This window comes from Petromyzon marinus, chromosome 18, assembly GCF_048934315.1.
Source record: "Petromyzon marinus isolate PM22_M1 ecotype Great Lakes invasive population chromosome 18, UKy_Petmar_22M1.pri1.0, whole genome shotgun sequence".
NCBI classification, from domain to species: Eukaryota; Metazoa; Chordata; class Hyperoartia; order Petromyzontiformes; family Petromyzontidae; genus Petromyzon; species Petromyzon marinus.
This window is the reverse complement of record NC_133684.1, coordinates 1,536,916-1,551,625: the sequence shown is the minus strand read 5'-3', so window position 1 is coordinate 1,551,625 and position 14,710 is coordinate 1,536,916. Positions and strand designations below refer to the sequence as shown.

The following is a 14,710-nucleotide window of genomic DNA, read 5'->3' as shown; positions in this document are numbered from 1 at the left end:
AACTCCACCACAAGAGGGCATCTAACCAGGAACTGCTGGGCCTCTTGTCCGTGGGTGCCGTCTCACGTCGAAGGTCGCCTCGGCGATCACGACGATAATTATTGATTATTGATGCCAGCTGCATTCATTGGGCACTTCGCTCTGCTTGGATATTAATAACGTGTCGACAATCACAAGAGCGGCCAGTGTCGGGATAGTTCGTGTTTCGCCTCGCACCGACATCGCGTTTGTTGTGACCTAACGTCATCGCGAGACGGAGAGCCCAGGGGCATTGCTGGTGCTGCTCCTGTCACGAGGTTTACTGTGCTGCAGTGACAGAGTCTTGTGATTGTCGAGCAGCGCTCTGATCATTCCCTCGTTCAATCCCTTCGTTCCATCAATACGATTCCCTGACGCATCCACTCGTCCGCGCAAGCCGCTGGTACATCCATCCCTTCCCTCCACGCGCCGCAGTTCCCAGGGTATTCATTTTGCTCGTTATTCACTTGGACGCAATCGCAGGGGGCCATGCGCTCCTCGTGGTGGCTCGCAGTGTCCCTGTGCGTGGCTGGTTCGGCTCTGCTGCTGAGCCGCCTTGAGCCGCCCGGACGACTCATTACGTGGCTACAGCAGCAGCTGCTGCCCGCTCACTTCTTTCCTTCGCCGTCGTCCGGCCAGCAGAGGCTGCTCACGCTGTCAGAGCTGGGGCGATACGACGGTCAAGAGGGCAGCCCGGGGCTCTACCTGGCCGTCCTGGGCCAGGTGTTTGACGTGAGCAAGGGCGCCAAGCATTATGGACCGGGTGCTTCATACCAAGCCCTGGCAGGTAAAGTTCCAATCTTGACGGTAAAGTTCCATCCATCCCCAGGAGCAGCCGCAGCGCGCCGGCGAGAACGTGGTGCCGGCTACGCGCGGTGCAGAGAGAAGGTCAGCGTCCAGGTACACGCGTGGGGAGAGTGGCAGCCTTGTCGTCGGGATGTGGCGTGATACCCGTGCGACGATGCCTCTGGAAGTGGCGGTGGGCCGCGTGCGATCCGCGACTTCGCTGCGTGCCGGCTCACGGCCCCGCCAAGATAGGGTGTTTAAAATGTTTTTTTTTTTAACACTTCTGAGAATTTGCAACAATACCGATAGTTCCATATAAGTGTTAAAAAAAAAAAATTGAAGCACACCCAGTATTTTGCCCGGCCAGTGGGAAGCACGAAAGCGCCACCATTCGAGTGCTAGAAAGAATGAATTTAATATGGCCCTGAAGTTTTTTTTTTTAATTCCTGTCACTGCAGGGCCCTATCCAGATGTTATTCCGCAGGTTGTTATATTTCGCGTTGTCGAACGCTGTGTGTGTGTCTCTAAATGTGCGGCCCACAAAAGATATACGAAAGCCCGATTCCATCCGACCAAACTTCACTACGCCAAACAACACTCCCATGATCTTGCGTTCATTTGTGGGCGCTACTGCCCGATCCCCGTGATCCGCACCTTAAAATTTAACCTAAATCTGGATATCCTTACGGTTATCCGTGGATAAAAATGATTAATGACGCGAATTTGCTACCTTTTGTGGGTAAATCCAATTAATGGCAAATAATCGAATTGAGAGTTTCCGTGGAGACCACTTCCAGGTGACCTCACCGCAGGTCATGTGATGAATGTGCCCCCACTTGAAAGGTCACTCCTCATCCGCAACAATAAACTAATTACAGTAGTGGCGTTTATTCGATTAAGATTGTTGTGGCCACAGGTGGCTTCGGGTTCAGAGAAATGAACCAGTACTTTGAGATCCTGAAATCGAATCCAGATTTCAGCCACCTGTTGATTAATAATTTTCCTCAAGTGCAGTGAGTCGATGGACTCGGGCCAGTGACCAGTGACTGGAACCAAAAGTTCCAGCTCTTGAGGTTCCAAAATGTCGGTTCGTGGTGGCGAGATGTTAATTACCTTGCCTGGTATAACAGGAGATCGTGGGTTCGATCTCGACCCTAATGCCTGTATGTTTGGAGTTTGCATGTTCTTACCGTGGTCGCGTGGAGTTTTCTCCGGTACCTATGCTTTTTCTTTGCACATTTATAAACATGCATTTAGAGCATTCGGCTGCTGTAAATTTCCACATGATAAGCCACTTCATTGGGATAGCATTTGTGGCCAGGTCGCTTCTCAGTGGGCCTTACCTGGTAAAATAACAAAATAGTTTTTAGCAGTTTAGCTTCACTCCGTGCCGAACAGGACGCGGCGACACGCAACCCTCCAACCCCACGGGAGGAGCTCCGGTGCCTGCAGCGCCAACTCTGCAGCTACAGCTGCTATGTAGCTGCTCACCCCGAGCCCTTACATTCTCTGATGCGTGTGGCATTGGCTTTGTAGCGTTCGCCTTTTGGCCTTCTCTGGTCTGACACTGGTGGTGAGACTCGGCCCTTAAGAAGTCGGTCTCTGCTGTAGACCAATCAGTTTCAAAGACAATGCCATATATTATCGGTGCATGTTTTGTTTGCACGTTCACCACAAAGTATGCGTGGTTAATGCAGACAATTCCTTGCAAAAGGTTTATATTTCATGTTTGGATATTTAACACCTGTTTTATTGCCAGAAAGCGTAAAACCCATCGTTATTTTTCATACTTTGATACTGGCAATAAGGTCCCATGATCAAATTACGAAGTTTATCCAAACTAACGTAGCTCCAGGAACGCATCTACTTCGCATATCGCGGTATTTATTTATATGTTTGGGTTTGTTCTACTGCTATGCTTCGGTTTTCTCCACCAAATTATTCCTTCCCACATGCAATTTAAAATATAAAAAAAATTATCGGTTTGACATTTCAAAAGAAGGGCCTGCGTATCAGCGGAACTTTCTTGGGTAAAATGTAATCAACCAATTTGCACTGCCCTATCTCCGTATGAAGATATTTGGCCACTTTCGCAGTCGGCTTAGATACAAAACGGTGCAACGTATGACAAATTTTAAAATTCGGAACGTGATTGATGAGCACGTGGAAGACGAGCTGAGATGAAAAGCAATGAACACGAGCTGCCAGCAGGAGGCGCGTGCCTACACTCGGTGTTGAATCGCCTTGCCTCCGAGAGCTTCCACTCGGTGAATAATGTTGGAGACAGCCATCAGCAACGCTTAATCAGGAATTGAAGCTACTTTGCGTCACATTACCGCCTTCTCCATTTTTTTCTCGCTAAATTATTAAAACGAGGTTATAGGCATGGCACACGGTAGCGACATTTGTTTATTTGGTTTGGGATTTGCCTCGTTTTTTTTCTTTCGAGTTTACCAGTTTTCACTTCTCTCGCCTCGTACCATTTCCCGACCTTGACAGTGCAAAGTAGCCAAAGGACTTTCCGGGCATAGTAATGCAAAGATTCATCGGTTTAAATTGGGTCTCCGGCTCATTATAATGCATCAACCGCTGCGTGCAAGACTACATTATATTTTTAAAAGCACATGTCATACTGTGCTTGAAAACCCGGCGACCTGAGTATGGTTCCGGGACTTGGCCCCGAGTCAGGGCTAGCATCAGTGGGTGAGTAATATGGGAACTGGTCGTGGACTCGCTCCGCTTCTTCACCAACCCGCACTGTTTGGCGTAGTGAAGTATGGTCAAATAACCACCCACAACCGACTTGGCGTGGGGGAGGCATTCACCAGAGCGGTTGATTAACAAAGGGCTGTTAAATTCGTTACGTGCAGTTGGTTCGTGCAAAGTGCAAGAGTTTCTTGAGGCCCTAAGTTGACTACAATCGCAAAAAAATTATCGTGTCCTGACTTTGAACACGATCCCGTCTGTGCCAATTCATTGAGTCGCTGGCGGCAGGAGGAGGAGGGGGGCGACTTGTTACCTGCCCAATCACAAGGCGTAGATCAAATTCCATTCTTACGCTCACGATACATTTGTAGTGAGCGGCTTCCGAGACACGTCGTGCAGACGGCTTCTTATTTATCAGGAACACACTGGGCGATACATCCAAGTAACGCAGCTACACATAGCCGACCCTGTCACACAACCCCATGGTCGGCGTCCAACTACACAGCTGCCCAACTAGCGCAGCGACGATGAGATCCTTGCAGGAGATCGGCCACGTGGCCGGACGACGAAGAGAGATGACGGCGAGCAGCGACGCAGCCAAGACCAAGGACCTGCAACAGCACCGATCCTCTGGTTCCGTCCCCCTTATATACGCTCCAGCGCGGCCACGCCCCCTACCAGAACCCTTCAAGCAGGTTCCAGGAGCTTTGACTGACTCTGCCTTTCACCTTTACCCCAGATACGCCCCCCTCATAATTAGGCATGACGTAATATACCCATAACCGCGATTACCCCTTCAGGTCGACAGGTGACACCCTGTCATTACACATTCATCAGGCTGTGTGTGTCAGTAGCGAACGTATAATGGAGATGACATGTTAATGTTAAAGCCAGGCCATTAAACCGTTGCACGAGCGATCCACGGCAGAATGCCTGCTCAGAGGAATCGCAATTTCTGCTACGACCGGCCGTGGTGGAATTATACGATTCGCGAGGATTCTCTCAGCTCTAACCTCGAGCTGCTGATGGCCATGTGTGTTGGTTGTGGACGTGTGCCCAACGTGTGCCCAACGTGTGCCCAACGTGTGCACAACGTGTGCCCAACGTGTGCCCAACGTGTGCACAACGTGTGCACAACGTGTGCCCAACGTGTGCACAACGTGTGCACAACGTATGCCCAACGTGTGGCCGTCTCCGTTTTGTTTCGGGTTGCGCCGAGCGTTGTTCGGCGTCATTCCCGACGTTTCGCTCCGCGCGCCGGCAGCTTCTCCAGCTCGATCCAGCGGCTGAATTCAATTCCCGGGGAAACTCGCCGCCACGCGGAGCGACACGTGGCGGCATCGTGCCGAGCGGAAACCCACGCGGTGGTAACGCGTGCCCGTCGGTCGCCGCCACCAGGGAGAGACGCGTCGCGCGCCTTCGTCAGCGGGGACTTCTCCGACGCCGGGCTGGTGGACGACGTGTCCGGACTGAGCCCCGCGCAGATGCTGGGCCTGCACGACTGGCTGTCCTTCTACCAGCGCGACTACGCGTACGTGGGTGAGATTCCCCACGAGCGCGCGAGGCCCGCTCGCACGCGGGTGCCACGTCGTATTCGCGGGGAGGGGGAGAGGTGAAGCACGTGCCCGCCGAGTTGCCGCTGCGGCACCGGAGCTCCTCCCGTCGGTTTTGAGGGTTGTGTGTCGCCGCGTCCTGTTCGGCACGGAGTGAAGCTAAACTGCTAAAAAAACTATTTTTGTTATTTTACGAGGTCAGGCCCACTGAGCTGTGTAGCTCTTTTTCAGAAGCGACCTGGCCACAAATGCAGTGGCTTATCACGTGGAAATATACAGCAGCCAATTACTCTAAGCGGATATTTTTAAATGTCGAGGGGAAAACCGGAGGACCCGAAGAAAAATCCACGCGACCACGGGGAACGAAACACGCAAACTCTAAATATACAGCAGCAGGCGTCAAGGTCGGGATCGAACCCGCGACCTCCTGTACGCTAGACGAGTTAGTGAACATCTCGTCACCGTGGCGAGATGTTGACCTTTCGCTCCACATGTCCGGAGCTTCATCAGGAAGTGAACTGAATGCCTGTTCCTGAAGAATAAGAAGCAGGAGCTCCTCCCAGGACTTTGAGCGTGGCAGAACTACGCGGCACGACCGCAACAAAAAATCTACCCCAACACGAGCACCGGTTGATAAGTGTCCGTGGTAAGTGGCTTTAAGCCACAAGCACGGAGTAAAAGATTCAAATCTTTTGAGGAAGTATGAAACATTAAATAGGCGATTAGCCGCATTGTTGGTAATGGAAACACCATCACAGGTGTGTTTCTTGTCAATACAGGACCAAGATAAATGTTTGTCAACGCTAGAATCTGGACCCAAATGTGTATGGGTGCTCGGATGTTGTGATGTGGGTGGTTTATTACGTTCCCAATGACCTCGGTTCAATTCCTGGCTGTGGTCACCTTTGTAGAGTATCTGGACTTGTCTTGAACAATCTCAAGTCAAGGTGGCTGTGTCCGGTTCTGGCCATACCAGCCCTTTGTGTCATGCAGCCTATGACTGCTGCCCACTCACAGCACTCATCTGAACTGTTTAAGGCTACACATGGGGGTCTTTGTGTTTGTAGCTGTGCGTATGTATTCATTGTCTTGCCTTGTGCTGACAAATGCAAAATGCCGTTATTTGAAAGCATTAAACACACAGCGAGTTTCATATTTTGACCCATCCACTGCGGGTTTCTTTACAATGCCCAAGTGGCACTGTTATCGTAGTTGGCATGAAGCATCCAGTTCCTACCCCACTGCAATTGATAGAATTCAAAGTAGAGCAGTCTGATAGATTGATGATCCAGCGCTCACTGATTCACTCCAGCCTCAAGCTGCCTCCTGTCAGTTGCCTTCTCCTTATCACTCTTCTGTCACTGCTGTCACAGTTAAGGTCCCCGTTAACGTCATGCATTGATTCCTCCACCGATATTTAATAATAGGGGTTTTCCCCTTTTTTCTGGCAACAAAACTGAAACCTTTTTTTACAAGGATCCATGTTACTGCATTAACCACAATACCTGCAGTCAAAATGCAAACAAAAAACATACTATGATAATATATGCATTGTCCTTGACACTGATTGGTCCATACCAAGAGACGGCTTTCTTTTGAGCCTCCACCCAATTGGTGCTCGACCAGATGACACCAAAAGGCGTTACACAGCTACAAGACAATGCACTATCAAAGTAATGAGGGCTCGGGGTGAGCATCTACATCATTAGACCTCCACCGATGTTGAGGACTCTGTCCACTAGGCTGACTGTTCCAGCCACACTTTGTTTAACCACCGCACCGCTCGTCACAATACCTCCCTTTCAGATTCTTTCCTCGCACTGCTCGGCTCTAGAATTCCCTCCCATTGTCTGTTTTTTCCCAAGTTCTTGTAACCGGGCACAAGTTAAGACGTGTGAAAACTCACGTCTATTATGCCTTAAATACAGTCGTGCCATTTGTTGCTGGCTGCTTGGTGTTTCAGGCCTGTGCCCAGCAACCATGATAAAGAGATTAAGAGCTTATCCCTTCGCCGAGCTGTTGGCTATTTTTTTGAGGAATTTCTACAATTAGGGTGTCACGCACCATTTTCCTAGCAGTATCACAAACGAGACTTACTGATTTGCTCAAGGGTTCGCAATTGGGAGCCAAAATGAAACATCAGTCCATTCAACCCCTTTAAAAAAAAAATTATCATTGCACTTTTCAGAGTTACATATTTTTAAAAAATATATATAAATAAGCGATACTCGTAAAAATGCAAACGTTGTTGACCTTGCACGTGAGCGAGTGGATGACCGTGTGGCATTCCCCAGCGCCCCACAGGCAATCCGCTGGCTGCGGTAACAATTGTGTGGATAGTGGCTGAGACGGGGCGTTAGAAGGCTCGCGATAGGCCTCGGGAGATGCGCGCCATTGTGCGGGGGCCTGCAGGGAAGCTGGTGGGCAGGTTTTACGACGAGCAGGGCCGGCCCACCGAAGCCCTGCGTGAGGTGGAGGAGGCCCTGGCGCTCGGGCACAAGGCTAAGGAGGAGAAAGAGCTGCAGAAGCGGCGATTTCCGCCCTGCAACTCGGAGTGGAGCGCGGCCAGTGGGAGCAGGGTTTGGTGCGGCAAGCGCAGGTGAGTGAATGCGTGTGGTGCCGGTCGTGGTGGCCATCGACATTCATTCGGATTGCACCCTGCTGATCAAACTTAGAGGTAGATAATTATAGCCGATTGTGCAGATAGCAGACAAAACATTCCGCTACTCTGATGCACATTTAACATCCTCGTAGGCCTTGCAAACCAGAGGGTAAGCGACCTGAGATGGCTGATCACAGGTGCTCATTAAGACTGACATTTCTCAATAATCCATGCCTCAGGTTAGCTTCTATTGCCATCCCCACCAGTTATTCGTAATTAAAAATGCAAAATAGGTTGTTGGATATTGTTCATATCTAGTGGGGCATAAGGATTGGAAGTTGGTAATATCTGTATTATAGGCACGTGACAATTCATTCATTATAATCGATTATTAATATTACTATGTGACTTCAAATGTAATTTGGTCATCGGAGGCAGAGGGAGAGGGAAGGAATGCACGCTTCACTCGGCGAGGCACAGATGCCAAGAGTAATCAGTTTAATGCTCGTTTTGTTTCCAGGTCTTGAGAAAACCAAATGGTCAAATTGGCCGGTTCTCTCATATGGTTTGTCCTTAGACCTAAGTACATGTATTCTAAAGTTTGTTCGTATGAGATTTATCCTGTTCCCCTGTTATAGAGGGACAGACGGATCCAGCTTCGGTTAACACATTAGCGCTTTTAACCTTTGTTGGAAAGTTTCAAAAGCAATCGATTGTTGAATTGTGACCCTAGATTGACAATTCATTGAATCTCGAGGTGGGGTCTGAGGAACTGTGACCCACCTGCTGCGTTAAGACGAATCTGCTGGGACCAAGCAAGCCATGCTGTGAATGTTTCCGTGTTTATCTTTTCACTTTACAATGCATTTAGTGGTCAGGTGGGGTTGACAGACATCCGTCTCAGGGTAACTCGTGGCTTGCAGTGAGATGTCAAAATGCAGTTACAGTGATACCCCGATTTACGTCTCCCCCCTTTTACGTAATTTCGCACATACGTTGTCACGTTATTAATACCCGCTACCTGATATGCGTCGCCTCAACCCGCGCTCACGTCGCTCACAGCATCGGCTATCCGTCCTCGTATCCGTCGCCTCTCAGCCTTTGCCTCCACCGCCACCACCTTACGCTGTAAATTGCCTTCGATGTGAGTCGTTTCGATATTCGTCGTCGCACCTTTCAGGAGCACATCCCCCGACACGAATCGGGGCACTTCCGTACTAAACATCAGTTGAACTCCGTTGGAAAATACTGTGCGGTGAGAGAAGTGTACTTGTGTTCGACTGTGAGCTGCAGTCACCAGCCCTGGCTTACGTTTGAATGCGCCGCGTGGACATGTTGTGTCATATCTTTGCCCCAGCTCAAGCTGCGTAGTACACAACTGGTGCAGAATATTCTTTTTATTCACATTTGGCTGATGAAGTTGGTTTAATTTTTAAAGCGTTTCATTGATTTAATGATGCGGGAAACGCACGCCTCAGTGGCTTGGCACTAGATGTTTTCACAGTGCATTGCAGTGAAGTTTGGATGGTTCATTAACACACGACGATAACTTAAGCCTGTTCAAAGTCTGGTGTTTAATATTTTTTCTGTTTCAAATTATATCGTTGAAGACGCCTGCGTGTCTCTGTTTCACGCCTGTCTAATTAGTTTCATGTGAGCCTCACTGGCTTTTACGTCTTGCTTTTCTCTCTTCAGCCTCATTCCCTGCTGCCTCATCTGCGCATCCCCTGGCCTCACTCTTATCGCTCTCCGCCCACTTACTTCCCTCCGCACCTGTCCCCTTACATCTCCTGATCCCTAACCCTCTCTGCTGACGCCTGTTTGTGTATGGGGAGCTGTGGCGGAGCGGTTAGTGCTACGCTGCGCGACGAACCCTGCGACCCGAGTTCGATTCCCACTCACGGCCAACGCCGGCGACGATTATTTGAACCGGTCCTGGGCCTCCCCTCGGCAAAACTCGGCCCCGAATGAGACAAAGGCGGCCGGGCGCGGTGCTGACCACTACCTCCTCGTGTGCCGTGCCGGCCTTCGTAGACGCTCGCTAACAGCACTTGCCCCGACACCCTGTCAAAGGCCATACGGGTTAGGGGGCAACCTTTGTCCCTCTGTGTGTGGTGCGTGGCCAGCGGTGGTGTGGAGCGCGACTGGGTGGGAGTGCCCCGACTCCTGTTCACTCCGGGCTCGAGTCCGAGCTGCGTGTGCGTGCGCACCACGGGCCCTCCGTCCGACCGGCCTGCGTCCTCCGAGCACCCCAACGCCGGTGACCTGGAGCACCCCGGCCTCAAGTCCTACCGGGAGTGCCCGCCTCTCGCCGAATCCTGCGTCGTGCTCGCCGACTGAGAGCCGGCAGCCATGGCCGTGGCGACGTGGCCCGGGCCGGTTAATGCCGCCCCGGTTAATGCCGCGCGGGTGTTCCCACCGTCAAAAAACGTTTGCCGTCCGCTTTGCAGTGTGGGCGTTAATTATATTTGTGGTGTCGTTCGAAGAGGAGGAGGAAATTGTGGGCTGGCGTCAGTGGTCCAGATCTGTGGGCCACGCGTGGTTTACACTCGGTTAAATTGCAGGCCGTGTTGGTGTTTAAAACTCACGGTGAAATTTCGTCAACAAAAAATTATAGATTTTTACTTTAAATAGTACAACTTAACTCAAGCCTCCATTAAACTGTATTTAAACATTTTTTTTATGATTGCTCTTTGACTTCCACCCATCAGCCGCAGAGGATTGGGTGAAGGAAGGTGGTTAAGGAAGCTGATGAAGGAGGGTGACTGAGCCGACGAGACCTCACGAAGTGCAGTGCTGATTCTGGCCATTCCTGGGCTGCTGTGTCTGGGCCGGCAGAGCCTGGTTCTCGCTGATAATGAAAAGGAGCCATGGGCGCAGTGCTCCCTGTTGGTACACAAGGATTTTCAGCCACCGAGTTGTATTTAAACTGTAAAGTTACTTTTGTTGGAGGTTGTAACTCCATCTTGAAGTGGCTGGTGGCTCAGGAGTCGGAGCAATGAGCCCCACACGGCTTAGATCGGAGTTCGAAACAAGGCAACCCACCTGTGGTTAAACCGGGTTCTTGAGCGCAGTGAGGCGATGGTCTGATTTGGTTGTTCACTGCATTTGGAATATATATTTGGCCATTTTTATTAAGAATTTGAAATGTACGTTTGACTGCCTTGTTATCAATGCTTCTCTGTAGCGGTACGTGTGCAAAAAAAGTGTGTAGATAAAATAGGTGACTCGGAAGTAGTTCAGGGATATATCGTTCTGCGGGGCTATTGTCTAACACAGGGTGATGCACTGATCGCAACGTGTCTGATTACATGATGCCAATAGTGCAATTCCAATGTAATTGTGAAATAGAAAATATATATAAGAAGAGAGATTGGAACTGCATCCAGTTCAGTCCAAATTGTTAATTTGGTGATGGCACTTTTCTACTGTTTATACCTTTGCCAAGGTGTACCGGTAATTAAGTAGGGTGTTTGTATATATAAACAATTTAGTTGATCGTTGTGACATTTGTGGTTGGGGCTGTAACAATGTTACTTCATTGCAAAGTGAAATCGTGCTGTGATTATTATTTTTGTTACAATAACTATGGTCATAACTCATTGAATATAATAGATTAATAAAAAAAATGTTAATTTACCTTCTACATACGTGTACGTTCATGAAAGCAGCAGCGACTTGGTAACCAATATCTCAGTCACTCTAAGACCAGTCTAAGTAAATGTTTCGTGATGAGTAACTGATTTCATTAAAACCAGGGAATGCACGTCGATATGTTTCCTATTTCTAACAGCCCCTTTGTCAATCCACTGCTGGATGAAGGCCTCCCCTTGCGTAATGATCATGGATCTTCTTGGACCATACCTCACCATGCTGGTCCGTGCGTGTTGGTGAAGAGGGGGCCCTGAACCAGTTCAAACGTTGCTCAGATACCCATGCCCGAGATTCGAACTCAGGTTGCAAGGTTTGAAGTGCTGTGCGCCAATCACTTCTCCCTTGACCCTCTGTAATCACGATGCCCCCAAGGAGGGCCTCTGTCTACATTCCTTGATGATTGCCACGTGACTTAGATTATATGGGGGTGACCGCATATTACACCACCACAAGAGATCCACATTCAATTCGGAGAGAGCTCTCTTCAAGAAACTTCGTGCGTCTGTGAATCCTTGTGAGATGTGGCTACCATCCTCTGGCTAATGTGTAAACTGTGCAGCGCTAGGAAAGTCTAAGCTTTGAAGCGTTAAATACACTTCGAATGTGTATGTCTGGGTGGCTCTGGGCTTGCGTCTGTGCCAGGCAGAACGATTTTACATATTTTGCTTCAGTCACGAGGTAGGAAAATTAGCAGTAGTAATACTTTTAATAACAGTGCTGATATGAGTAGTTGTCCCTGGAAGGCATTTATTAACAATAATTTACAGCCATTTGTCAATCCGCGATTGATGAAGGCCTCCCTACCCGTGGCGGTCATGTGGGTTGTTTGACCATACTTCACCAAGTTGTTCAGGGCTTGTTGGTGAAGATGATAGGGGTGTCCAGGACCTGTACAGATGTGACTGCCACCGATGTTAACCGTGGTCAGGAGTCAAACGCGGGTTTCCAGGTTCACAGTGTGGTGCGATAACCACTGCGCAACCACACCACCGCTCCCGCACCTCCCCAGCCAAGGCCTTTATTGGAAACACATCCTCCAAGCCTGCATCCAGGAGCAGATATCTGCAAATTCATTCCCCTTGCGGCTGATTTAAACCATTAGGTTAGACTATTAATAGGTGCTGTTCTCCGGCTTGTCATGGTCAAATTGAATTTTGCAGCTCGGAGCATGAGATCCTAAATTAATCAAGCGTGGTTACCATTCAATCGAGTCCCTGGCCAGTATATTAAAGAATGCATATTTACAAGCCAACATTAAATGTGGCACTGTGCATGAATTACCCACGTGGCGATAATATCGCACGTCACAGCTTTCCCAAGATGTAATGTCTTTCTGTGAATTAAAACACCGCGGGGAAGACTCACAGACCTTCACACGCGATAGGGATTATCTGCAACAGATGTATTGGATACAATCCCTTGTTATTCATTCAAACAAAGGCACGCGCTGCCCTGCTATCTTTGATGTGCTCCCAGACCAATTTTCATCACAAGGGTGCAAGATTCTGCTTGTTTTTTTGTTCGCATAGCATGACAGGGAATTACAATGGCATGTTTTTAGCTGATTCGGTTTCCCGATTGAAGAAATAAAAATGGTAAATGTCGCTACCAGTTGGGGCTAATCCAAGCAAGTCATCTAATTTGTAAATCCCATTCAAACGGCTCCGTTTATCATCTTTGATAATGGGTTTATGTTGAAATGTATACGTTCTGAAAAAAAATTGTTCCACTACAAAGAAAAAGAGACATTCGTGAAATATCTCTATGCACGTGTTTTTATATATATGGCAGGGTCAATTCAAGAGGATGTTTGAATAATAATAAAAAAAATTACAGTGAGGAAAATGCAATGTTATTGTGACAAATATTCAACAGCTGTATCATGTAGGAATGGCTATAAAAACAGATTATGACTTTTACAAAGTGAATCCTCGAGTGCCTGCACATATAGCAGTGCCACTCTGGAACCCTGCGTCTAATACCTGTCCCCTTTAACCTGTGGCATTAAAATTCACCTTTTGAAGAAACCATTGATCCGTTCAATGACACTGCTGGTTTTAACCGTCAGGTTCGCGTCATACGATGCTTTTGCTCAAAGCCACTTAAAAAAAAAGTGACTCCACGCATTTTTACCAAGTCGCTTGCCCTTTAAACGCCCGGCCGAGAGGCCATGGGTGTTTTGAAGACAATAGCTACACCCCCGTCCAGTACCTGTTCTCGGCTATCAAAGAGATAATTGCATGCTCCCAGTCGGCAACACGCTGTAACTGCATGCAGCGTGTCCTCTGCTGCCAGACTGAGCTATGAGACGTGTGTAATCGCAAGACAAAGCGAAGCTGTTGAGGTGTGTTTGTAGAGTGGGGAGTTGTGTCTTTGTGGTTAGCACACTGCACTGTGATGGTTCAATTATCGGGCAATGCTGAAAACCAGTTTCCAAATGTTACCTGAACCCGGAACACACTCTCTCTGGGTCTGCATCTTTATCGGACTTTTGTCAATCCACTGCTGAATGAGGACCTGTCCACGCCGTGCAGCTTGTGGGGATTATTTCACCATACTTCACCACAACTGGCCATTAGATGGGGGAAGGCAAGACGCGTAGATTTGGTAGCATAAAAGTAGAATACTGTACAACAAATGCCTTTCCTGCACGTCCCTCTGCTCACCGTCACATGGCTCCACCACCTGCGGGTGGAACTTGTCGAGGATGGGAGTCGCCCCAATGTCATCACGCTGCACCACCCAGGCTGCATGCTGCTTAGCTTCCAAGATCTCGTGAATTCGGGTGCATTCTGGGTATGATGTGGTCATGGGCCTCATATCTCTATTCAGTCTTCAATGAGTGTCCAATGCAGTATTTAAAATATAAATATCAGTCCGGGGGGGTGGGGGGGGGGACTGCTCAAGTTTGCGTAAGGCTGAGCTGACGTGGATTAAATGGGGACCCACTCACAGCACCAGTCCCAAGCAAACGGTTCGCTCAGGTTACAAAGATGTTTTCCCACTGTAATAGGACACACACCGAGAGAGTTGTGCGTGTGATCAACAGCTCACAAACCCGCAGCCGCCCCTTTTGATGTCACCGCATTGACTAAAGTATGCAACTCTGCACTTTGTAATTGTAATAAAGTGGTTGTGTGTCGTGAACAAAACGTCCACACACAAACACGCACCCCTGGATGTTTAAAAGCTGCGCCCCCTGAGGCCCAGAATCCATATCCAGCATGGCAGTGAAACGACCAAGGGTATGTTAAGGAGTTGCACAGGAACATCGATTATCCACTACAAACTGGCACCTTTTGCTTGTGATGGAAATGCAATAGCAGAGTTAAAAGGGTTTATGATAGAAAACAAAATCGCTTGAGACATGTGGTCTATGTATCCATCAGTT

At 48.9% G+C, this 14,710-nt stretch overlaps 1 protein-coding gene across 3 annotated transcripts; it reads left to right on the top strand.

The window, feature by feature from the left end:
- On the top strand, nt 1–11,304 carry CYB5D2 (cytochrome b5 domain containing 2). 3 transcript variants are annotated; one of them, XM_032956447.2, is made up of 5 exons: nt 2–461; nt 661–805; nt 4,909–5,049; nt 7,476–7,662; nt 9,792–11,304. In XM_032956447.2, exons 3-5 carry the CDS (start codon nt 4,995–4,997, stop codon nt 10,003–10,005), a joined length of 456 nt encoding a protein of 151 aa, XP_032812338.1. In that variant the 5' UTR covers nt 2–461; nt 661–805; nt 4,909–4,994; the 3' UTR covers nt 10,006–11,304. The 3 variants fall into 3 exon arrangements, with proteins under 3 accessions (XP_032812337.1, XP_032812338.1, XP_032812336.1); XM_032956445.2 differs by having other exon boundaries at nt 2–805; XM_032956446.2 differs by lacking the exon at nt 4,909–5,049 and having other exon boundaries at nt 1–805.
- Nucleotides 11,305–14,710: the final 3,406 nt, after the last annotated feature.